This window comes from Astyanax mexicanus, chromosome 11 (genome assembly GCF_023375975.1).
Source record: "Astyanax mexicanus isolate ESR-SI-001 chromosome 11, AstMex3_surface, whole genome shotgun sequence".
Classification (NCBI taxonomy): Eukaryota; Metazoa; Chordata; class Actinopteri; order Characiformes; family Acestrorhamphidae; genus Astyanax; species Astyanax mexicanus.
The window spans coordinates 36,890,209-36,916,746 of record NC_064418.1 but is presented as its reverse complement, the minus strand read 5'-3'; the positions used below and the strand labels follow the sequence as shown (position 1 = coordinate 36,916,746).

General features: G+C 39.8%; 1 protein-coding gene across 8 annotated transcripts in view; it reads left to right on the top strand.

Annotated features, from left to right (window-relative positions):
- The window catches only part of pard3bb (par-3 family cell polarity regulator beta b), a 367,820-nt gene that overhangs the window by 153,300 nt on the left and 187,982 nt on the right, over positions 1-26,538 (top strand). For all 8 annotated transcript variants that reach the window (XM_022680248.2, XM_022680245.2, XM_022680244.2 and 5 more), the window contains 2 exons: positions 8,362-8,547; positions 16,120-16,290. In XM_022680248.2, coding sequence (XP_022535969.2) covers positions 8,362-8,547; positions 16,120-16,290 — 357 coding nt within the window. The remainder of the gene's footprint in view (positions 1-8,361; positions 8,548-16,119; positions 16,291-26,538) is intronic.

Here is a 26,538-nt window from a genome sequence, read left to right as displayed (position 1 = left end):
AGATGATTATAATTGTGATTTGATCAACAGAAAGTATCCATGAGTAATAAAGATTAAATGATTAAATAAATAAAGATTAAATGGAATTCAGATGTTTCTTCCTGTACATTGCATAAAAATATAAAATGATATAGTGCATAATGGTGCGATCCTATTGATTAAACTGCATCAGAGACCCTAATTTACAAATGCCACCTAATGTCATCATCTTAACCAAGTCTAAAAGTGACATGAAATAGGCTTGGATGCACCTGGCATGAATCATTACAGTAGAAGCAGTATCACAGTGAGAGAAATCCAAATTCAAGACCAATTTTTTGGAAGCTCTGGAAAGATGAAAAGGACCATCCAGACTTTTATGAGCAACAAATCCAAAAGCCAAAAACTGTGATGCCAGCAATAATCCAGAAAGGTACATCAAGATCTTGCAATAACATTTGCTGCCTTCGCTTCTTTAATACCTTTTCCAGGAATGTCAACTTTTTTTATTTTTCAACAAGACAATGCCAAATCACATGCTGCACACATAGAAAAACCACATTAATTTTTCATACTGTCTGCAATGAGATGAAAGTGAAATAAACCTAAGAAACACTGCATTTTCCCTATTTAAATATAATAGAACATAAAACATGTTGTGGTGTCAATTGATAAAAAAATGAAATCAGATTAATCTCAGCGATATGCTGTGATTAATTCCACATCTTCCTCTTCAGATGCGAGTTTTTATTGTGGATATTTAAATGTATTAAATTAATGTAAGTGTGGGACTCTTAGTTTACTGTTCAGCGTGATCAATGGGATTAGTGTGTGTGTGCGTGCATGTGTGTGTGTGTGTGTGTATGTGTTTAAAGCTAAGTTTGGAGAGTTAATATATTTTATATTGGCCCAAATCGCAGTATTCCCTTCGTGGATCAGTCAGACACAAGCACATCCTGTACCAGTACTTTGTACCCTACGTAAAAATGCGCTGTTTCCCCGTTGGCAGGGGCAGGACTATTTCAGGCAGATGACGGTGGATGTTGAGGTTAAACTTGGTGGCGTAATTAATTGCGTTACTTAACGTTTTAACGTTGACAGCCCTAAATGAATACATAACAGAACGAATAAAAACACCAAAAAGAACAGCCTGATTAGAGTGGAATGCAGATGCCGTAGGTGTTGGTAATATCTGGTGTGATCCATCAGAATAAAAAAAAAAAAGTCTGACCTCTACTGGACCCATTTGTTCAGGTTCTCACTACTGTCGACTTGCTGCTGCTGCTGTGTGACACTGCTGTTTGTGCATGTGTGTGTGGGGTTTGTTTGGCTTTGGGATAGCTCCCCTATGAAGAGGCATGTGTAGGTCAGAGTGGTGAGACACTGCAGTGACCCGTGCTGTCGTTAGCTGTGTTGCTACAGTTCCAAGCTCCCTGAAGAGCTCAGCGAGAGGCAGCATCGTAACGTTAGCTCTGTTTCTCCTTTATTACACAGCAAGCACATTAAATGAATCAATTTCAGACTTCCTTGAGTTGCCTGTTTAACATGTCCACATTGATTGTGCCGCTCTCTCATTTGCACTCTCTCTTTCTCTCTTTCATTGGCCCCCCTCCCTCGCTCCTTTTTTCTTCTTTCTCTCCCTTTCTCTCTCATTTTGCCCTTTTTTATCTTATTTGCCTATAATCTTAATTTTTGCATCTTGTTTCTTTTTCTTTCTCTTTCTTGCTTGCTTTTTTCTTTCTCTGTTGCTTATTTTCATTCTTTCCTTTTTTCCTACCAGCTAGTAGTACCTTTTGTATCCACCCCCTCCCGTCTCCTTCCACATGCTCACACTCTGGCCTTGAGTATGCTAGACCTTGAGTCCTGACATCCTGCAGCTTAGTGACGGAAGAGTGAGACAACTGCAGAAAGATCCGTGAGAGGCAGGCAGTGAAGGACAGTTCCACTACATCCACTCACTCTACTGTGCTTCCTCTTCCTCCCCTCTCCTCCTCTGCTGCGGCAGCCTGGCTCTATATAGAGGAAATGGATGGTGGCAAACTGACCCACGACATCTCGTGCCCTTTTCTTTATGCCATTTTTAGTATGCGTTCAAAATACATACAAGGTCATGTATTATGTTTTTTAGAACTGCTGGAGTAACACATTACCATAGTGACCAAGGTACTTACCGGTACTTGTTTTCTCAAAGTAAAGAGATGGATAAAAAATATATAAATAAATAAAAAACATAAACACTCATTGTGTAGACTTTTTGAATAAAATTGTTAACACTCTGTCACACTTTTTTTTGGTAACGTTTCACCCCACAATGTTTCACACACTCCAGTCTGTTTATAAGCTGCAAAAATAGTCTGTGCAGAATAGAATTTGTTATGTTTGTGATGTCACAAAAAATACAACACATTTCCATTTATTCATCAGTCTAGCCTACAGCATTTTAGCCTTACCCATTCACACTGATATATATTTCCTATATTATATAGATGTTTTACACACAGACTGATCTATTTTAGGCATTTATTTATTTTATTATTGATGATTATGGTTTGCAGCCAATGAACACCCCAAAATTCAGTAACACAGAAAATCAGAATGTTATATAAGACCAGTTTGTACTTAAGGCAGTGTGGGCAGTGTGCCAAGTCCTGCTGGAAAATGAAATCCGCATCTCCATCACCAAGTGTGTAATATGAATTTCACATTTTGAACTGAATTACTCAAATAAAGTAACTTTTTAATGATATTCCTATGTTTTGAGATTAACCTGTAAGTAAGGATACTTGCTTAAATACAACATAAGTAAGTACTGCATACTTTGAATTACATACTTTCTAAGAAAGCACTGAAAACTAAAGATTGGATGTACTAAGTAAGTACTAGATAAGTAGGAATAGTTACTATGCTAGGGTTGAATTGCATTTAAATACATTAAAATATGCTGCTCTTGGTAATTTTTTTTTCTGTGAGACAGAATACCACGATAAAGATCATATATTGTGAAAATGACTTAAAATATTGTGCTATAATATTTTTTATCGCCCATTTTTATTTCCAGTTACAGTCAAAAGACTTGAGGATGCCTAGATGTTCATGTCTAATGTAAATAAGCTTGTTTTATTTGATGATTTGCAAACAAACAAAAAAAGGTTTTTAAAGCATTTTATTTTGGGAGAACCATAGCATATATAAATATGTAGGACAGTATTTTTGACAGTATCTGTGTGGCTGCTATTAAAATGCTGGATCACGGCCTGCTCTCTGAGTTATAAACACATAACAGCCAGTTAAGACCATGGCTCTGTACAGAGCGTGTTGGTTTTCCTCCCTGCCGGGATGTGTGTTTTGAGGCGTGTTTGTGTGTGTCTGTGTGTGTGCTCACGGAGGTGTATGATGATGAGTGCTGGAGCCCATTAGCAGCGTTAATAGGTGCCGTATCTCTGCAGGGTGTGATTGGACCAGCCGTGTTTTCCCCACTGCTCCCCTCTGCACGGCTCGTCTTAATTAAATGTCCCGTTTGCCTTTAATCTAGTGCTTTGAAATGCATCCAGCATCAACAGCAACATGAACTGTGTGTGTAAATGTCTGAATTATTGCATTAGAATTTGCTTATCTGGGCATTCGAAAACATTGGTGTTACATTGGAAGTAGGACTCTGCAATTGGCTGTACTGTACTTAAGTCATGTCTGTGAGGAATAAGAGTCCATATTGCCCTTCACAATGAAGAGGGCAGTTCTATGAAGAATACATATTAGAAATAGTAAAGGATAACTCAGAAGCCTCAGCAGAGTCATTGTTGACTGCGTGGCCATCTTGGCAAATCCCAGAGCAGTTCATGTCTCTGTCTACGAGAATGATGATTGGTTTAGACGTCTGAAACTACTAGCCAAGGTACTGTTGTACAAACACATTAGAAAATCTGATGAAAAACTGCAAAATGATTTGTGTAATTGCGTAAATCACACAAACAAAGAAAGTTTCCTGTTTGTATGCTTATTTCCACAACAAAGGGAGCAAAGGTTTTTGGTGCTATTCTTCTCTACAGCTGTTTCCATGGTTTCTTCTCTTCTCCCGAGGACTTTGGTACCACAGTTCGGTATCACCATGTGAAACCCAGCGATTCAAATGTTAATAACAGCCATGTATAATTACTGGCTTTTAAAAATTGGCAAGTTTCCCTGCACATCAGTGCTTGTTCACATAGACAGTTTATTGTTATTATTGTTTTAATTAGTTCTGTTTAAATTAGAACTATCAGTTAAATTACACAAATTGCAGTCTTCACTCTTCACTGACTTTCTGTAATGACCACAGCAAAAAAAAAAAGAAAAATAGAATAAAAAAAAAATCTGATGGTACTTGTCAAAAGTTGGTCCATGACTCCTCTTCAGAGCTTTTAGGGTAGTGTTCTTTCGTTCTCATTCTGGAGATCCATTGTTTGTTGTTATAAGCAGCCTGAGAAGCTCAGCAAAACCTCTGAAACCATATTATTTTCATTAATAGCTGAAATGTGTTACTTTGAAGTAAAAGTTTTATAAACATTTCCTAACATAAAAAATAAAAAAATAAAAAACAATTATTGTGGTCATTTTCGCCTCTACTGCGCCCTCACAGGTTCAGCTGTGCTGTAGTTGAGGATGATTTGTTCTTGTAGTTTGATACGCAGACACATTACAATATGCAGCTCGATCAATCAATCAATAATACTATCTCCCCCGTCCCCCCTGCTGATGTCCAACCATCTGCGTCTCACCGCCATCAGAGGCACACTGCTGCTGCTGAAGCTTAGCAATCAGCTCTCCCTGCTGACCTGCCTCTAAACCCATACATCACCCAGTGCCCCACCCAAACTGCCTCTTTTTAGCCTTTTTAAATTTGAGCTGAAGGGTGAAGTCAGCTAAAATCAGCAGGGTTAGTGTCCCTTTAATCTGACTTACCTTACAACATATAGAAGACAAATGTCAAGACTCTTCCGGACTGAATCCCTGGTTTTGTACTAAGCAACTTTGTATTCAAATCATCATTGAAGACCCATCTTTCTTAAATAAACACATTTTTTCCCCTTATTTCCTGCGTCTGGCTCTTATTTCTGGCAGTGATTTATTGCAATGGTATCTTTGGACTCTAGCCTGCTTGTACTTGGATACATTTCCAAGTGCGCAACAAAACACCTTTTGTAACACACTCCAAAATTTGAGCATCTAAATGGTGTAAATAAAAATAAAATTGTGCCAACACAAGACTGTTATAGACTTGTCTTTACTTTTTTTTCTTGTTGCACTTTTTTATTTATTTTTTGCAAAGTTTTTAGATTTAGCTGATTATGGAGGTTTGTTTAAAATCACGTTTTTCAGTGTAAAGCTCTATCCTACTCATATCTCAGAGCCTTGTGGCTAGCTTTGTTTTTTTTGTAGTAGTAGTAGTTTAATCTTCCTAAGCATGCAGACACAACCCTTCTAACCCTATCTTTTGAGGGATGTTGGTGCCCATGCTTTCCTGGTAGTTGGGTATGCCATTGAATCCCCTAGGTTTAAAGGGGAATGACTTGGAACAGGGCAAGACCAGAGCTTAAGACCACATAAATCCGTGGTATTGAGCAAAGGAATCTTTGAAAGAATCCAAGGGTTCCAAATGCTTGGATTGCGTTTTCATTTGGTCATGCTGTGTAATACGAGACAGACCCTTGGTAAGAATGACGGGGGTAATGACTTGCATTTTTGACCTTTTAAACCTGTAATTCTTGGTGCAGAGCTGATGTGGTCGCACACACAAGACTTCTTGGCTCTCAAGTGGTGAATTCCGGTAGGAGCAGAGCTCGCTGCCATACCGCAGGCTGGCTTGGCCAAAGTTTGAGCTGAAATGTGCACTAGCTGCTGAGCATCTGTCCTGAATTGTGGTCTGTCACCAACCTCCTATTGACTAAAATTGGTTGGCGTTCCAGCTCCCTGTTCAGATACATTATACTGTACGTCGCTAACGATTGGCCCATTGCTCCGTAAGGTTTAGCACTGTATGGATGTATGAGGGGTGGACTCAGGAGGAAAAGGCTCAGGAGGAAGCTTCTTAAAGGCTTTTGTCTGCTGTAGTCATTGTAGACCACTCAGTCATGAAGGCCACAGAGAAGCATTGGCAAAGCAGCCCCTCGAGACTGAGACTGAACCCCTCACGTTTTTCCTAACTGTCCTCTCGGAGCACTGCAGGAGGGGGGTTCCTGAGTGTCCCAGGACATATGATTAGTGCTGGACCTTCTGTTCATCCAGGTCCAGATCCTAGCGAGTAAAATAAAGGAAGCGAGTGAGAGAAGATCCGAGGGAAAGAGAAGGGCGAGAGAGGGAAAAGAGAGTGATTTCCGGTCTGAACAGCTGTGTATGTGCTCATCACTAAACCTTCAGAATGTCATTTGTTCTTGTACCTATAGATATGCTCATCCATCTGCTCCCGCTGATGACTCCATGTGTCTTCTTCATCATTAAGGCGCTTTCCTCACTACATGAGCAGATGCTGGCTATGCAGATTAGACACTGGCTGTGTTTGACATACCCATCAGTTACCCCTTCGTACTAGTAATGCCTTTAGTGGGAATGGCTGTTTGAATGACTCTCCTCATTGTTATGAGCAGATCTGCAAACTTTACAGGAGAGCTGTTAGACTGTGTGTGCTGTATATCATGGTAAATGGAGTTTTTTTTCTGTGGTGTTTTGGGGGCGTAATGGAGTTCTCTGGTGTTTTGGGTGTATAATGGAGGTTGTTTTGGGGGGTTTAGGTCTGTAATGGTCTCTATTAGCACTGTCTGGAGAGCAGGGAAAGAAAAGAAACCGACATTTATTTGCTCTCCTGCTTTGCTGACATATATCTCCTGCATAAACAGAGAACAGAGGGCTTACTGGCTGATAAACCCATTGTACCAGCAGACAAAAACGCTGAAGTTGAGCATGTTGGTGTGGCATTTGGCATCAATGTGAGCTTCTGCCAGGGGTCTTTAGGGTTCTCAGATAGTGAAGCCGTTAACAGGGATACGCAAGGTTAGGGATACAGCTATTGTTAATACCCCTATCCATATATAAGGGGAAGGGTGACACTGTCTGCATAGAATAGCCTCAATGTCTAGTGCCAAAAAAAAAACAAAAACAAAGAGAGGGGCATTTTATTGTCTTTGAATGGTTTCTGGCCTTCAAGTGACATTTTGTAGCTGGTTTAGGACATTACTACTAGGTTGCACCATTTTATCTACAAGGTCAGACTGCTTCTGTCCTTCGTTTTCCCATTCTCAACTTCCCCTATTGTCCTTGATAAACACATAACTGCCCTTTGTCCTTCTTTTTCACTTCGAGTTTCTGCTTAGTATGTGTTTGTGTCAGGAAAAGAGAGAAAGAGAGGGAGGGAGATAGATAGACAGCAGCTAATACAATCTAAACCCTCAATCCTACAGTAAACAGTGCTAAACCAGGCCTTGCTGACCCACACACACTTCGTCTTATCCCTTCTTCGCCGCCCAGCTCATCCCTCTATCCCTATCCCAATATTTACTGCCGTCAAGGCTTCAGCCTGCTTAAAGGCAGCCTCTTATTTGGATATATGCTCATGTCTTATCCTCCCGGAGTGGACCTGTCAGCTGGACCGCAAGAAGACGCCCTGTTCCTAATTACCGGAGGCGAGGGGCAGGTCTGAAAGGGTCTGAAAGTGCTGCTAAAGCAGTGCTGCAAAAACAGCGTCGCTTGCACCACCTTCATTATCTTTGTATCCACCTCACGCAAGTTACCTCTTTTCTCCTGTACTATTATATAGATCAAATACAGACTTTCATGTGTTTGTTTTATGGCCATTTTCTCTCTCTCCCCCTCCTCTCGCTGCCTTTTTTACTACCCTCCCTGGAAAATAAGTCGGAGAGCACTGCAGTCTCACACTCACTCATTACTGGCCTGGTTCCCTAGCGACAAAAGATTGTGATTTCACCGCACACATAGAATAATGGACATTTCTCTTTTTCTCTGGCTCTCTCTCTCTCTTTGCCCCTCTCGCTCTTTTTTTTTTGCCTCTCATTTTGAAAGAAAATTTCTCTAAAAAGATGTACAGGTCATTTTAGGAACATTATGGGGAGAAAATGGAAAAAAAAGAGAGAAAGAGAAAGTGGAGGGGGGAAATCCAGTAGGGCTCAGTGGGCATGGGGCCTCTATAATGGAGAATGGATTATGGCTCTAAATGACCCCGGCGCTCTCCGAATTTGCCGGCTTTCAGAAAGGGAACATGAAAAGGTTGTGCCATTCTCTGGTAAAATAGCACACTTTTATGTTCAAATGGAATGACCTCTCTCTCGTTTTCTTTCTCTCTCTCTCTCTTTCTCTATCTCTCTCTTCTTCCATCTCTTTCTCTCTCTCCCTCAGAAGGAGGAAGCAGTACGGGCTGTTCTTTCTGAAGAGGGGAAGGAGCAGCTGATGTTTGAGGTGCCTCTGAATGACTCTGGCTCAGCTGGACTGGGTGTTAGCCTTAAGGGCAACAAATCCCGCGAGACTGGAGAAGACCTGGGCATTTTCATCAAGTCCATCATCCATGGAGGAGCTGCCTATAAGGTACTTTAGACCGCAAATTGTCTTTAGTTTGGGATTCATGACAGGAACAATTCTGAAAATTTTCTTGAAGTCATTATCATATTGTTCGCACTATAAAAACCTTTAATTTTTCCAAACATTATCAGTGCCCCCTATAATCTGGTTACCCAAAGCCTTAAAAAGGAGTTTCATTGAAGTTTCTCCAGCACCAAGGACGGAGCAGTATTAGCATTAGCCGCTAACCTCTGCAATAGTTTTTTCACCATTCAGAGTTGAGTATATTGGACTGTACTTATGAAAATGGACCAGAAAATTGACATTTATTGATAGAGCACCTTATAATATGGTGTGCTTACAGCCCATAAAATACAGTATGAAATTTTCTTTAGAGTTTATTGCCAAAAACAATTAAGTTGTTCAGGAGAGGTAGCTAACACATAATGAATGATTATAGACATCAAATGAACATCATTCAGTCTACAGGCTTAAATAATCACACACTTGTACTTGTATGGATTTGCCTATGTGTCACCTGAACCTATATATCACAATTTCTTTACAATTACAGACAAAATTCAATTAAACTCAAGTAAAATTCCTGCAAAAAAAAAAAAAAAAGAGTTCTGTATGTGACTCCACTTTCAGTGTTGATCCTATATTTCTCAGCTTGTCCAGAAAGACATGTCCTTTAGGGGTAGCTCAAAACATGTATTACACTTCCTTACTGTAGAGGTAGCCCAGGAGCAAAAATAAAAAGTCAATTTCCAATTATGCTGCTTTAACAACTCTAAGTGATTTCAGGAAAGAGGCAAAATCAAAAGTTTGTAAGCTTTTATTACATGTTATAGCCATATTAGCCTTATAGGTAAAGTCCTGTCTTTATTCGTTAACTGTGCTGAGAATAGAGGAAATATAAGAGTATGCTTTAATCATACAAAAGCATATATAAATTCAGCACATTTTACATTGTAACTAAAAATGTCAGCTCTAAAATATTAAGGAGAAAGAAACGCTGCACGTCGGCTATGTTAATGAAGAGCTATGAGCAAGGTCTGAGGCCTCAGGTTAAACAGGACTCCAGGGCTTCTTAGTGAACACTGTAAATAGCCTATTGACCCCTATCATCCGCAGCTGGCACGTTCCCTTGACCTCTGTCCCCCTGAAGACCCGTTGAATTTGACCTTGTTAGGCAGATAGAGGAGCTGTCAGCAGGGGGCTGAGTGGACTTCACTTGTGCTCCAGGGCAGAGTGCAAATTCATAGGCTTCAGGCCTGAGCTCCTGTGACCCCCCCAGTGGTGTCTGTCCTCCCTCCATCATAGCTGCATACCTCTATTACTTACTTTCAGTTGTTTAGTAATCTGTCCATCCAGAGACAAATACAATACAATAGTATGTTATTGAAGATCTGTATGATTAAACCCACCCAAGATGGCGGCCACCCAAGATGGCGGCGTGTTAACACGCAGCGGCCGCTCCGGGTCCGTTAAATGTTGCTTTTGTGTTACTATTTGTCGTTTTTTCCGTTTATTTCCTGTTTCCGTTTTATTATTTACTTTTGTACTGTTGCACTATTGTTCTGTCTACACTGTGTTTATGTGCACCATGGTCCTTGGAGGAACGTTGTTTCGTTTTACTGTGTACTCTGTATATAGCTGAAATGACAATAAAAAACACTTTGACTTTGACTTTGACTAAAACTTCCAGTATTTAGGCCTGTTATTATGACTATTTCAGTTTCTGAATCAGTTTCTCTGATTTTGACATTTATTTAGGTTTATGTTTGAGTAAAATGAACATTGTTGTTTTATTTTATAAACTACAGACAACATTTCTCCCAAATTCCAAATCAAAATATTGTAATTTAGAGCATTTATTTACAGAAAATGAGAAATGGCTAAAATAAAATAAATAATAATAAAAAAAAGATTCAAGGGTTTCAGATCTCAAATAATGCAAAAAAAAAAACAAGTTCATATTCATAAAGTTTTAAAAGTTCAGAAATCACTATGTTATGGTGGAATATGTAATTATGACTATTTGCTTTGTATAATATACAGTAATTGTTCTAAATGATGTTATATATTTTTTAAAACTTTTATAGCACGTATATATTAAGGAACACTTTAATTAACCCTTTAATTATAATCAGCAGTAATGTTTTAATTTATAAGAATATTTAATTTACTTACAAAATGTTTAATTATTCAATATAAAACAACATGTTATGTTAATGTGTTTTTCTACTTAGTGTATATATGTGTGTATATATATATATATATATATATATATATATATATATATATATATTTCTTCCTAGAGACATGACTAGTTTCTCTTAAAATATACTTGTGCATATGGATGCTAAGCTTCTCCAAACCCATATTGTGTATCTGTTTATCTGCATGTTTAACATATGGTGCATATTTATGTAAGAATATTGATTTTAGACATATTTCTCCTATTCATAAACATAGCTGTGTTGTTTAATTTGCAGAACCGTTTGTAGATCAGTAGTCCTACTGAGGCATGCTAAATAAAGGCCCAGGCCCTCTCTGAGGGTGCAAATTCACTCTGTTTCACCATATGTGCTCTCAGTCAGAAGGAAATGTGGCGGCTTCTGTCTTCTGCCACTCTCCTACTAACAGTTGCAGGTGATGAGATGATTTTAAAAATATCCCTGGTTATCAAGGAGGCGTTAGTGTGCATGAACGCACCTATGTGTGTGTGGGTGTGTGATGGTGGATTTGTTGACACATATAGTACCATCTGAAAGCTGTGGCTTAATAATAAACTGTGGCTAGCAGGGTTGAAGTTACAACTATTAAAGTATTGAAGCAATATAAAGCTCTGGAAAAAAATTAAGAGACCACTTCAGTTTCTGTATCAGTTTCTCTGATTTTGCTATTTATAGGTATGTGTTTGAGTAAAAGTAACATTGTTGTTTTATTCTATAAACTACGGACAACCTTTCTCACAAATTCCAAATAACAATATTATTTGCAGAAAATAAGAAATTGCTGAAGTTACAAAAAAATATGCATAGCTTTTCAGACCTTTCAGACTTTTCGATAACTTTATGCCACTCCTGGTGAAAAAAAATCAAGCAGTTTAGCTTGGTTTGATGGCATGTGATCATCCATCTTCCTCTTGATTATATTTTTCCAGAGCTGTATGTTGGATCATTGTAATGACAACAGTTGAAGCTGTAGATACAGTGCTTCTGTTTCCTTCTGTTCTATAGAAATAAATCTAAAATTGGCTGCCATGTTGTCAAGTGTGCAAGCAGAGATCGCAAAGAACAGGTGGAGCCAGACCTGCCTACTTGTTTGGTAGAGCTGCTCCCTTCTCACAGGTCTTAACTGTCTTAGACCACCTGGATTGAGTTTACAACATAAAAGCAAAGACTTAATCCAGACTTAATCTCTGAGTTACCCAATGTGTCCAGTATGTAATGTAATGTGTAATGTTTTAACAGTAAAAGTCCAATTTGTGTTTCAAGTTTAATTTCAACTCAGCTACTCCATGTAATGAACTGAAAAGAGAACGGGTGTGGTGCAGATCCTCCCTGTTCCAGCCACGGCTGTCAATCACTTTGTTACTAACAGATTATATACTATGATTGGAGAAAAATAGACTAACCCCTTTTTTGTGAGATCTGAAACCATATGGGACACATTTAAACTGAGGTGAACCAATACATACAGTATGGAAACAAACTGTGGTCTGGTGTAATTAGGTTGTGCTCATGTGTTTTACATTAAGGTTTAAAATGTGAACAGTGTATAAATATGGAAAAATCTTCTTATAAGTTCTTATAATAAAGACTGTCTGAAGTTTAGGGAGTCTCTCTGAAGTCCTGGCAGGTTTAAAGTGGGAGACACGGCTGTTTGCTTGCAGTAGCGTGGCAGCAAAAAGGGCTTAAGAACTTTTAAGCTGTGTTTCCATTCAGAGTGGCTTGTGCACTAGGGAAAGAGACTACCACAGCTAGGTGGGCCAGAGAAGGGTGCTCTCCAAAAGTGTGTGTGTGTTGAGGAATGCACGTGTCCCAGCACAGCACAGCTCTGCGGGCTAAAAGGCCTGTTGTTCTTCATGTAGCCCCTGATGACACCATGCGGTAATTACAGAGCAGAGCTAGTGCTAGCTCCAGCGAATTAACGCTAATTAAAAACTCTCTGAGCCCATGCTAATTAGCTGGAAGTGTCCCGAGTCTGTGGGTGGGATGTGTCTTCTCCCTAGACATAGAGACAGTGAGAGAGAGAGAGAGAGAGAGCGAGAAAGAGAAAGAGAGAGGAAGCATGAGGGAGAGGCAGCCATAACTTGGAAGGAGAAAACTCATGAATTCACACTACCAGGGAAAAAAAATGCTTGGCCTGTGACTGCGGCTAGCCTGGTCAGCTCATATTGCTACATGTGCTCAGTTTGGAGAGGGCCAGTGCCAGGTAATGCCCGTCAGCATGTTTGCCATGTTTGTCAGCTCTGGGGTCTTGGGTGAAGTTTCCATGTTCTCCCTGTGTCTGCGATGGTTTCCTCCAGGGACTCTGGTTTCCTTTAACAGTCCAAAAAACACGGAGATCAGATAAATTGGATACTCTAAATTGTCCAGATAGTTAAATGCCCTAAAATTTTGCTTGGTGTGTGAATGTATGTGTGACTGCATGTATTGGTTGTCTGTGCTGGGTCAACTCCTCAGTGCCCAATGCAGTCCTCCAGGTGGACGGTTGTTTCCGGTTAAGAGTACGCTGTGTGCGACTGGCTGCCGCTTCTCGCCGTTGTGAGTTAAGTGTTAGTGGAATGTAATTGTAAGTGTCCTTGAGAGTGCCTTGAGTGGCAGAACATTGCTATGTAAGTGTAATTATATTACAGTAAGTAAGTAAGTAAGTAAATACTGTACTGGAGGCTTCTTTCTAAGTTTCTAGTCGTTTAAATTTTTCAGTGTTCAATTCTTGCTCCCAACATACTTAAAACTAAGTAATTGAAGGGTGTTTTATAATGAAGTACCCTTTCGAGGATGCAGCTGATGTATCCTTCCAGACTCCTATTTGTAGCCTCTCAAGAAAAGGCTTCCAGATGGAATTTTTCAGCAGGATAATGCTCATCTGCACCCAGCACAGGTTTCCCAATAATGCCCCATGACCAAATATATCTTATTTTGTATCCATTTTGCATTGCTTTCCAACAACTACTTTATACTGCATTATATATTTATTTGTCTGTTATTTAATGTAAATATCCATTTAAAATCAATCCAAATAGCTTTTAGCCAGAAGAATAACTATTATAGCATTCTTGAAGCGCTTTGAGCTGTCTTGGTTTTTGTATTGGACCAGATCCCAAATTTTTGAAGAACCTCCCTTTTTTTAAAGATTGAAAAGGCAAAGAAATCCTCAGTGTTAACTGTGTGCTATAGGAGCAATGTGTAGAAGGTTGAAAAAAAAAGCCTGGAAAAATCTCTCTCTCTTCAGAGATGGGGAAAATGCTGATAATGAGGAGTTAACAGAAATGTTTCTTAATGGATTGTAGAATAAAATAAGTCTTGAGTTAAAAATGCCAGCAGGGCACTTTGCAGGGGGATATGGAACGAGACATTTTCAGTTTCAGGCTCTCTGAGCCTGGCTCGTTCACTCAGCCTCATGATGCTGGGTGGACAGGTTTACACAGGCAGAGACCACTGTAATGACCACCCGTCTCATCATCTCCAGCCAGACAGTGCTCAGAGCTATTTCAGCACCGCCGTCTCCATTAGGGCACCCAGTTAAAGAGCAGGGTCACGGGTCAGAGACTGCACTGATGTGTGTGTACGTGTGTGTCTGCGTTTTTGACATTTCACATTTGTCATCCACAAGCTATTTTGGTGTTCCTGCTGATAGACACTTTAACAGACACTTAAATCTGTCCCATAAAGCTTCATTAATACACGCGTCATATCATTTTCAGCTTTTACTACACATGAATTCAGTTAAGATGTTAGACAAATACATGCGTATACGTCTTTTACACTTGGGCATAATACAAATGTTTTAGAAAATGGTATGACACTGTTTATACCTGATCACTTAATTTGACTAGTTTTTATAATCAATTACATTTCCATGTGCTGCAATTATTAGTTTTTTCGCACTATAAGGCCCACTTAAAATCCTTAAATTTTCCCCAAAAATCATCAGTACGCCTTATAATCCGGTGCACTTTATGTATGAATATTATCAGTCAGGTTGTAAGGAGCAGTAAAGACACTCCACAGAAGTACAGCTTTACAGGAGTTTCAGTTTAGTTCTCCAGCACCAAAGCTGGAGCAGTATTAGCATAGCCGCTAACCAAGCTAAGCGCTAGCTCTTTTGCCGTCCAGAGGTGAGAATTATTGGCCTGTAGCCTGCTGCTAACCATAGGTAGCACTGCTCGAGAAGCATTAGCATTAGGTCAGGTGTCATTTACTAGCGCTAAAGGCGGCTAGCGGTTGAGAAATCTATTCCAGGTGAGTCCACCTCATGAAGCCACTGAGAAAATACCAAGAGTGTGCAGATCTGTGCTCAAAGCTAAATGTGACTGCTTAGAAGAGTCTAAAGTATAAAGCATATTCTAATTTGTTTACAAAAATAATATTGTGTTTCGGTATAGCTTTAATGTCTTTAATAATACGTTTACAAAGAAAAAAAGAAAGAAAAAAAAGAAAGAAAACACATTGAATGAAAAGAGATGTGGCCAAACCTTTGGCTGGTATTATGAGTTTTTGAGATAGAGACAGGTCACTAACATTTATGAATGTAAACAGTCTAGATAACCAAATGCAATCTGAGCTTAAAATTAGAATTGATTAGTTCAGCTTGCAGTGTGAACGTAACAATAATCCTGATATTCGAGATAATAAGTATAAAGTGAGCAGGTGTAAATGGGTTCTATTTGTGTTGTAAGAGGTGAGAATGCTAAAGACAAGGCAGTGTCATATTACAAATACAATTGGAAATATCATTAGCGTAATTTTTGTAACAGAGCTAAATCCTTTGAGTGTGAATGAAGCAGACGGTTATCAGTCATTAACGATTAGCATTTGTCTGGCTCATATCTGGCCAGCTGTTACTTCACTTAGCCCACTTTTCTGGTTTAACCCTCGTAGTCTCTAGCTCTGTCTGTCTGTCTCTCTCTCTCTCTCTCTCTCTCTCTCTCTCTATTTCTCTCTCTCTCTCTCGCCTGAAGATAAGGGAGACAGATCAGAGGGCTCTGGTGTGAAAACTAATTAATATTAATCATAATGAACTTTAGGGCTTTTTACTCTGCATGTAATATGCATGTCCTATAATGTGCTTATACAGTGCCATAGAGACTGAACTGCTCGGCATGGGGAGCCGTAGCTCCTCGACAGCAGGCCTCCACGGGCTCGGCTTAGTACAGAATACAGACAGCTCCGGGCTAAGGCTCTGCTTTAGAAGTTCATTCCGATGAGGTGGCAGAAAAGTCATGGTTTTAGCCCTCAGAAAGTAGGTCAGAGTGTAGATGACGGTTGATGGAAATGATCTGAGTCAGTGCTGTGAGTTACGGGACGTGTCTTTGTTCAATCAGGCTGTTTCTCTGAGTGATTGATGCTCTTGTGTTTGCAGGATGGTCGACTGCGTGTCAATGACCAGCTGATTGCAGTGAACGGAGAGCCACTCTTGGGGAAGTCCAACCACGAGGCGATGGAGACGCTGCGGAGGTCCATGTCCATGGAGGGGAATCTGAGAGGGATGATCCAGCTTGTGGTGCTCAGAGGTCTGCTGCCATCCAGTCAGGTAGGCCTCCAGCCCCAGAGGCTTTGGGTTCTTAGACATGGAGCCTTGATATCATGCTCTAGGAGCCAAGCCACAAGGTCTCCTAGCTCAGGAGCCTGTCAAGTCGGCCTAGCCAGATAAATTCAGAGGTGAATGGCCTGAGTGGCTCTGTCTACCACTTTAATCTTATTGGCTACCCTAGATTCATTTATTCATGCTACCCATCACCTGATTATTGGTAATTGGTAGTACAAAGCAAGTTTAAAAAGGGAACAATTTGGCTAAAAACTAAATAAATGATTGATTAAAATTGTTTCCATGACTCCCCGTACAAATGGAGCAAAGCAAATAATCAGTTGTTTCTATATTTTCTTATAACTATTAACAAGCAGGATCGTTGCGACAAGGCAAGCAAACCAATCAAAGCCTAGGCACCAGAAATGGCCTTGTGCGTCCAGACAATGATCGGTTATGAATTGAATACAACAAAAAACTGTGTGAGCGCCCCTTTAAGTTCTGTGACGGTCAATGCAGAAAAGACACTGTTATTGCAATCCCCCTAAAGGGAGCTCCTCCCACTAGTTGCCAGCCGGGCAGGTTCATGATTCCTGCAGCTGGCAAAATATCAAACCTCAGCAATTATGAATCAAAGTTATCCATCCATCAGGAAGCCAGAAAAGTAGAGCGCAGAGTGGTCCAGTGGGCTAAGCGCTGCCACTGTGATCAGGAGATTGCTGGTTCGAATCCTGGTCATGCAACTTGCCACCATCTTGCTCTTTCTATGTAAGTAGATGGCGCTCTTTCCCCTTGTCACTCATAGGGTGATGTCAATCAGCACAAGGCGTCTGGGGGCTGATGTATTGGAACCAAGTTGCTGAGCTTTGCCTAGCTAAACTGGGGAAAATTAGAAATAAATCTTTAAAAAAAATTAAAAAGAAGCCAGAAAAGAAAAGGAAAAAAAGGAAGGTTTGATCATTTACGCATACAAAAGGTATAATTAAGCAGCAGGTATGCTGGCAACAAAATATATATGAGTAATTTTAATGTTAGTTGCCTACCTGGCAACCAGTGCTAAAAATAAACTAGTTAGTGCAACTTGTTAATGGCTGATGTGTCCATTTTGCTTGGGACCCCCAAATAGCTTAAAACAGCCCTGTTAAAAAATGTATCTTATTTTAGCAAAACATTGTGAGCAAATTGAAGATCTAGCGAGCTGTCGTCTACAGAAATGGCCTCATGAATTCAACATTTTTTAAGATTGGAACTTATTATCTCCTGTTTTCCAAAAATAGTTCCCTGAAAGCATGTTAGCTTAGCCTGCTAGCCTAGCACTACTTACTTTTCCACTGCTCTCCCTGCTGTCGTTCAGCCTGTGTGAAGTATTCAACACTAAAGGGAAGCGTTTAGTCACAGGTGTTGAACATATTCATAGCTTGAAGTGGCTTTTTTTTCTCTCTGAGCGCCGAGATTCTCTTTGACCGAGGTCAGCGCTTCGCCTCCAGGGAAAGTGATATAACTGCACACCACCACAATGGCATTTCTGTGCGCTTTTCAGCCTCCATTGTGTGCCGTTTCCCTGCTGAAGCACACACTTAGAGTGTGTAAATGTGCAATTGAATATGAGAGGGAACAGTGGCACATTAGTGCTGTGTGTCTGTGGAATTAGAAATGAGGAATGAATACAGTGAGATGTCGCTACGCCGGGTGTCCCCCACCGGCACGCACTCTGTAATGCATGCATAACCTTCTTTTACTCCATCTCTCTCTCTCTCTCTCTCTCTCTGTATCTCACACTCTTTCTTTTTCAGTCTGAGGATAGAAGTGAGGTGCTGATGTGTGCGGTTCTGTTGCTTCACCCACACATGAATACTAACCAGCAGTGGTGGTGGTTGATCCATTAGACCCACAGTTTAACAGTTCTTCACTGTGATGGTACCTCGGAACACGCAGTTATCTCCCTCTCAGGAGCACTCGCACATCTCACATGTACACATTCCAATAAAAGCAGCACTTTACCAACACTTTTCAACAGACACTTTACTATAAAAAAAAGATAAGACCGTTTAGTGGCTTAATCGAAACAGTTATTTGAAATATGTGTACAGGCAATATCAGCACATTTTAGTTTAAAAGGATTGTTCATATTCGTACATTATATGATTATAGTTAAGCTTCTTTGGCCTGGGCTGTTTTTTGATTAACTTTATTGCCACATTTTTTTCTTATTTGCATTATCATTTTTAATGATTTTTACTTATCCCTCCTACAGTGACGAGCACTGGTGAATAATTCAGAGCTGGAAGCAGTGTGCAATTATTACAACTTCTCCCATAGGTGGGGTTAATTGTAACTGACAGAGGTTAAAGAGTCTGGTAAATCAATGCAAACAATTAATTCAGTATAATTAAATGCTATTTGATCCAGATGAGATTTCCAATCTAAATACATTAAAATATAATAATCAGAATAAATATGATTAAAAGTGGAGGAGCCATTATCACTTTAAAACAGTGTATTATAATAGGGCTTTGTTTTATTTAAAAAAAAAACTGTACTACATTTTCAGTGAATCACTGCATTAAATTTTCCTCTTGATTGTCCGCACTTAGCATTTAGAACCTTAACACTTCATGATGTTACCATTTCTTCTTACAACAGTTACCAGATGTTTTGGCACAAGGATACCATGGAGTAATTCAGGTGTTATTTTTTTGTCTCACTCTTCCATATCACATCTTAAGGTGTGCAACAGTGTCACCTTTTTCCTCACAGTATTTTGCAGATAAGACTGCAGTCAAGCCAGTCCCAAACCTACTACTTCCACAGCCATTCCATTGTAATGTGTGCAACGTGGTTTTGCATTATCAACCTTAATCTTCATTATTAGCACTACTATATTTTTCGCACTATAATGCACACTTAAAATCCTTTAATTTTCCCCAAGAGCCGTCAGTGTGCTTTATAATCCGCTGCACCATATATATGAATTTTACCAGTCAGGTTGTATGGAACAGTAAAGCCACTCTGCTGAAGTGCAGCATTAGCCGCTAACCTTGCTAAATACTAGCTCTTTCACCATTCAGAGGTAAGTATTATCGGCCTGTAGCCTGCTGCTAACCCCGGCTAGCACTGCTGGAGCTTTACTCAGGGGAAGTCTAAGCTTAATGTAAATAAATGGAAGCACTTTAATCCCACAAATAAACAGTTTTCAGGAGAGAAATCTGTGTAGATTAACATCCAGTGCTCGTTTAACTTTACAAGAAAATGTACTTTTCTTAGCCTTACTTAAAGCTTTACTTATTCAGTGGTGAGACCTGCTAAATAAGACAGAAAACATGGCGACACCCCTGTTCCTTACTAGTGTCAAATAATGTGCCTTATAATCCAGTGCGCTTTATGAATCAGAATAAATCAGAAAATAGACGTTCATTGATGTTATAGTGCGAAAAATTAGGTAAATATATATTTTTTTATTTAAATTGTATGTGTTGGAGAGCTGAAATACATAAATGGATGTATATTAATAAATTCAATTAATTTCATTAGACAAACCAAACTCATCTTCATGTTATACTATCAGCAGTGGAATAAAAAAAGAGTGTAAATGTAAGAAAAACTGTTTTTTATGTTTGTTATTTTTTTCTTTTCATTGTTCATACTGTCTTAACTGTTTTTGTGTAGAACTTTTTGGCTCCAGCTGAATCTTATTATTTAAAACTATAATTATCTGTCAAAATGGCATGGCTATAGGGATGCAACAGGAAGACCAAAACATGTTCTATTTTAATCTGTGTAACTACATGAAATATCCATGTTATATTTGTTAAAGTGTCGTCCTTTTCCCTACTTCCTCTTTTTCCCTTATTTCCCCTCTTTTAATGTTTCCCTAAGGGAAAAGCTGGAAAAAGCTTATACTTTCTGCACCAGTGATAATAATAATAATAGTGGAGATATTAAAGCAAGTGTAAGATAAGGCGTTTCCATTGCACTGGTGAAATGATCGCCCCTGATACCAAGATGATGAAACGAGCTCTAATTATTGCTTGTTTTATTGTAATTCTTTGTTTAAAAGATGAAATCTGAAGCATTCATTTCTTGCCTTGTGAAGAGCGCGAATGGAAATTTGAGCTCTTGAGGCATCTTGGGTGAAAATGGAAGGCTTGTTTTATGCACTAGAATTGACTGAGATATTTGATTCTCATTTCTGGATATCAGTGAAAATAGAGTCTTCTAAAGCCTGTAAAGCAGTGAAAGGGGTGATCTGAGCAGACGCCCCACCACCTATCCACTTTCACCCCATCATTTCTCCTGAGCTGGTGGAATTTACCTCCAGCTGAGCGTTCCAGCCTGCTCTCCTCCCCTGCATCTGGCTTACAGAGCATCCATATGCTCGCCCCAGGATCCTGCCCTGAAACACACACACTCGCATACACACCCTCCTGCCTCATCACACACACACACACACACACACACACTGCCCCCAGGTCTCCAACTGCTCCAAAGTGGTGTGTAATTAGGCTGGACAATGGAGCGGCCCCCGTGGCCACTGGATTGATGGTTACTCTGGGCCCTCCATACGGGGTGGCAGGCGGCGAGCGATGGGCATGGCTGTGCAGTGCTGAGATTGTTCTTGTGAAATAAAGATTCATGTTCATAATATTTTATGGGCTGTGGAAGGAGCGTCATGACCATCAATGGGGCGTAGCAGACGAGGGGGGGCACAGGGGCTGATGGGATGCGATTGATCCCCTGTGTGTGTGGAGCGGATTGGGGGTTGCTAAGCACTAATGGAAGATAGATGCATGGGAAGAGAGCTGAATGGATGAAAGGGTGAATGGATGTGGATGAGTAGTGAACAGAATGATGAGACAGAGTGATTAGTGGTTATTTTGGGCATGCATAACATGCATGAGTTGCTGCGTGGACCTAACTGAAATGTATATTTTGTTACTAATATTATAGACAACCTCTAAAACCCAATAATAATTTATATAACCAATCAAATCAGCTTATATCATTTAATAGCATTAGTTAAACAGTACTCTGCTCTCTGATAGAGTAAGCAGTCAGTTGTTGTGATTGTTCAAACATCAAACTCATCATAACAGAGCTTATTTGCACGTGTATAATATTTGCACAAGAAAATATTTTTTTATTTTTTAAAAATTTTTCTTTTTTTACAAATACCATAAAAGTAACCCCCAGAACATTAAAAAAATTGCTTTGGGAGTAAGGCTTACTCATATTTGTTCATTATCATCATGGTTAAGATTACAAATTTATTTATTCTGTATTCTGTTTACTTGGCAGTATTTGAGTAACCATGAGATCAAAAATTAAATGTTTAGAATTTCCGTTATTAAATAAAAAAAAACAAAATCTTTAGTCAGAATTTATGCTCAACAGCTTTTAAGGGACACTCTTAAAAAAACAGTTCACTTAGAGAATAAAGTCATAATATTACGAGATTAAAGTCACAATATTACGTAAATTAATTATGAGAAGAAATATTATGAGAAAAAGTCATAGTATTTTGAGGGCAATGTAGTTATTACTGCTTGGGTTGCAGTTTTAAGAGTGAAGCACGGAGGGAAGAAAAGGAAAGGAGCATTTTCTGCTCATAATCTGTTACAGTGCTGCTGTGATTATCATCAGTTATCTACTTTTCCAACCTGCTGATAATTAATGCTCATTTGTAGCCTAGCCTACAGCCTTATGCTTTGCTGAGATTATCACTGCATTTTAGTTTAGTTTTGTGAGTAAAGAAACATAAATACAGCAAATTCTAGTTATGAATAAAGGAAATAAACCCATTACTGGTGCAGGATGACTGACTGTGTGTTATAAACTTTATCAACATTTCACAAAGTGTGTTGTGGTTTTTAATTCACTTTGACTTCATTGTAAGAATAGTGAGTTTATCCCCAAACAGTACATTAGTACGTTGCTTGACCCCTCATTGTTGCAGGGTTACATCATCCGCACTTATTTTTCTTGCTCTTTTTTTTATTCATTTGAATCCAGAATCAACATATTCTAAAAGTGCAGAAAAGTACAAAAGTTAACTCCTGTCTCGGGGCTATAATTAAGATGCATCTTTATGTTCTTTTTCCGTTCTCCAGAGTGCCGCTTGGCTTTAGGGAAAATCTAATCCTCCAAGTTGTTGTGCCTTAAACCACTTTGTGTCCATTTCCCCTGACCTAACTTCACACTTCACTAATTATGAGCTCTCCCAGAGACATCAAAGAGCAACTCATTGTGCAGACTTTTAAAACTACCCCTCATCCTCCCAACAAAAAATTAATCCTAAAAAGGCAAACCAGCAGAAACAATGAAGCAAAGTGTGGAGAAAGGGAGGGGAAGGAAGATGGTCAGAGAAAAGAAAGGGTCAAATGGAGAAAAAAAAAGAAAAAGAGAGGCGTAGGTGAATGCAGATGGCTGGGTGCAGAAGTTCTTGTGTCTCGTCTCTGGTCTAAATGGCATTATGTAGCAGCCAGATCTAATCACATCCTTTTCAGCAGCTCTCTCAAGCTGCTGTCTAAATAGCTGTGTGATAATCTTGTTACAGTGTAGGCATTGATAATGAGAAGCAGCCTGGGGTGGGGAGCTGGAGGAGGAGGAGGAACTGTGCTTGAGAGATTTTTTTTTTTTTGGTCCCTCCTGGGCTCAGGAAACCGTGGCCTGTGCGGTCCTGAAGCCTGGGGGGTCTGCTTTTGTTTTAAACAGCAGGTTCAAATGAGTTCTTTATTGTGCTGATTAAGACAGAAGTGGAGATTGTTGAAGATGTGCTGGTGTGTCCTGGAGCTAAGAGAGTGTATATAGGACAGTGAGCAGGGATGGAATGGACGCTGGCCGTGGGAACATGACCATGATTCCTTTCATTCAGCACTTCTCTATTATCTGTCTCCTTAGTTCCATCTCCCTTTCATTCAACTATCTTTCATGCTTTTCTTTTCTTTTTTTTTGTTCATTCAGCTCATCCTGTTTTCTAGCCTGTCTCTCAATAAAGGAAATGAAGCCCTGACCACTTGTTCCACTCTGTGTCTATGCACACTCGCACATTTGTTCAGGAAATGCATGGACATGCAGCGTTACTATATATTAAAGAGTATTTATGTTGCCTTTACCTCAGTATTCTAAAGGCAGCATTTTGGCTTAGTTTTTTTTTTTTTATAAAAGTTGCATTTGCAATAAAAAGACATTGCAATACTGTGCTAAAATCCTTGTAAAAAAAAAAAAGAATAAGTGCCGTTATATTCAGTAAATTCCTAAAACAAATTTTGCGCAAGTGCAAGATTAAGTTCTCTCACCAACCGATGAGCCTTTAGCCAGTATTTGAAATATTTGGTAAGTCTGAAAGTAATGTTTCTACAATAGAAAACATGGCTCTGTAAATCCATTCCCTTTTATTGTATAAAATTCAAGACAAAGAAGAGTAAGACACAACTTAAAGCTCAAGAATAGAGAGTTAGAATTACGGGTCATGCTGATTCGTAATTAGCAGCCAGAGTCCAAGAGAGCACAATCACTCTCCCTGGGTGGGTAAATGGCACTCTCTTTCCTCTCTAATTTGATGCGGGTTAACAAAGGCACCACAAGTGTCTCAGACTGCCTTCATTGAGCTTACAGGAATCTGGTAAGTGTAATGTTTCAACAGTAAGTTAGTGCTGAACAGAACAGGAACAATGCAGGTTCTGCAATTGCTGTTGGAATTGAACCATGCAGATGAAAAGGCAGTTTGTAGGAGAAAAATGATGATTGAAAGATGGCTGGTAGGTCATTCAGGTAGAAAAATATGCTGGTAAACTAGCTCTGTAACCAGCTCTCAATTACTATAGTGTATGTTCCAATAGATTTTCAACCCAAAACATTATTTACAAGGAGGTAAAGCAAGGAATTTCTTAAGATGATGAGATTGATCAGGGCGCCGAGTGGCGAAGCGAAGCGCTGCCACTATGAGCAGCAGGTCGCAGGTTCGAATCCCCGCTCATGCTCATGCTCAGCTTTGCCATCAAGCTGCCGGCGTTCAGAGGGAGCACAATTGACCCTGCTCCCTCCGGGTGGGTAGATGGCGCTCTCTCCCCGCATCACTCCTAGGATGATGTCTGCAGCACAGGGCGTCTGTGAGCCGTGTAAATTGGGGAGAAAATGGGAAAAATTTGAAGAAAAAAAAAAAAGATGATGAGATTGATCAAGCGCCTGAGAGGTTTTAATGTCCCTTTTATAGGTTGTAGTGGATGAATGTGTGTGACATCATGCTTCATTAACAGAGAACGATAGGCCCAAATCCATCCAAGCTCACATCAAAATGTGGTCCTCACTAAGCTATTCCGTCCTCAGAAAGCGCTAAAACCACACATTCTCACACACATGGAGAAAATCAATTGTCCTGCACTCTGTCTGTTATCTAAACTGATCTTGCTTCCTTTCACTGAAGTTCTAATTACAAAGATTTGAAATCCCTTCCACCCGGCCTACCTTGCCAGCGCAGCTTAACAGCAGTTTGATGAGCGTTCTAATTCCACACACCAATCCCTGAGCCGGGTGCTTTTCTCCTCCGCGTTCCTGCAGCCTCAGCTGGGCTGGGTGCGGGTGGAGACGCTGTCTCAGTCAGTCCTGTGCCGCGTCAAGCTCTAGAAGTCTTAAGCTTCTCTGATCTTTATGATCTTTGGATGCTGCCACGCTGCTGCACCAGCACATTTTTCCTTTCTCTTCCCCATCTCTTCATCCCTCCTTCCTCCCCCCATTCACGTTCTGACCTGATTTGATGTATACTCCTCTCTCTTTTTTTTTTTTTTTTACACACTCTCTCTCCTCTCTTCTCTCTTCATTTTCATTGATGCCTCTGCATTTCCTGACTCTCATCCTTTTTGTGAAATTGCAAGCTCTGTGCTCCTGCTGCTCTTCTTTTTTTTTTTTTGAATAAAAAAGGCAAATGGCAAAGTTGGCTCAGGGTTCCTCATTGATCCCCCTGGTGTAATCTCATTTCAGAGCCAGCACTGTCTCTTTTTCCTTGTGACCACCCCACCTCCACCTCCTCTTTCTCTAAACCCCCCTCCTCCACCCCAGCTGTGCTTTCTCTTGGACCTACAACCTGTAGGGCTTGTGCTTTTAAATAAAACTACTTGACTTGACTTTAGCCAGTCTTTTAGACTCACCTCCAGCTAGATAGCCTTATCCAGCATCTAAAAACTCATGTCCCTCCTAAATAAAGATTTTTTTTTTATATAGAAATTGTTTACTTTACATATTCATACCAAATTGTCATACCCTCTGGACCACCAACCTGCATGGAGTCACCTGCATGCACCACCTAGTGTTCGGTGCTATCTATTTTCAACTAGAAGACAGAGGCCAGGTTTGTTCAGTATGAGTTTGGCTCAGATCACGTCTTAATGGTCACATTCACGAAATGAAATGTGAACAAATCTGTTACTGGTACAGCATTTGAGTAATTTTCATTTGTGGTCTTAAGCCCTATCTAGACGGGATTAGTTTCTTAGGGGGACGCCTGTGCAAAATGTTTCACACTTCTACTTAGTGATAAAACTCTTGCAACTAGAGTGCTATTGAAAAAACACAAGGACCAGTGAGTTTTTTGGCTTTTTTGTTCACGTGACATCGCGTTCAGTAGCTCCTCCATTTCCTGTAGCTGTTTCGTTCGTGTGGATCTCCATGGAAACATGTGCCCAAAGTGTAATTACGGTGCGTGGCAGTGGACAAGTAGATATTTTATTAAATGCGAGGAGAGACGAAACTCAGAGATGTGCGTCTGGACAGGACTAAAATGACTGGACGAGCACGGAGTAGACAATTCAACCTGTAAATTTCTTAGAGGACGTCTGAGGAGAACACTTACGTTTGTTCCTGATGGGGATAAAATCACAGAGGACCCACCATAAAAGAGAAATTTACCCCGGAACCCCCTGAGAAACTAATCCCGTCCGGATAGAGCTTTAGATCACATACTTATCCGATTTGTGGATGTGCAACATTAATGTGAATGGTCAGATCAGATTTTATGCATCTATTTGTTTGTAATCATATGCTTAGTTCTGTTGTGATGGAAGTCAATGTTTTAATAAACTTTAAAATAAACTCATTCTGGTTTTTGCAGCATCACCAGACAGTTCTTTACAGTTACACAATACCAGCCTTTAATCTCTGTTAATCAGGAGCAACCAAAATGCACTAAACTAAAGTTCAAATACCGTATTAAAACATATTAAATCTACAAACTCTACAATCTACAAATCCACTTGTGGTGTA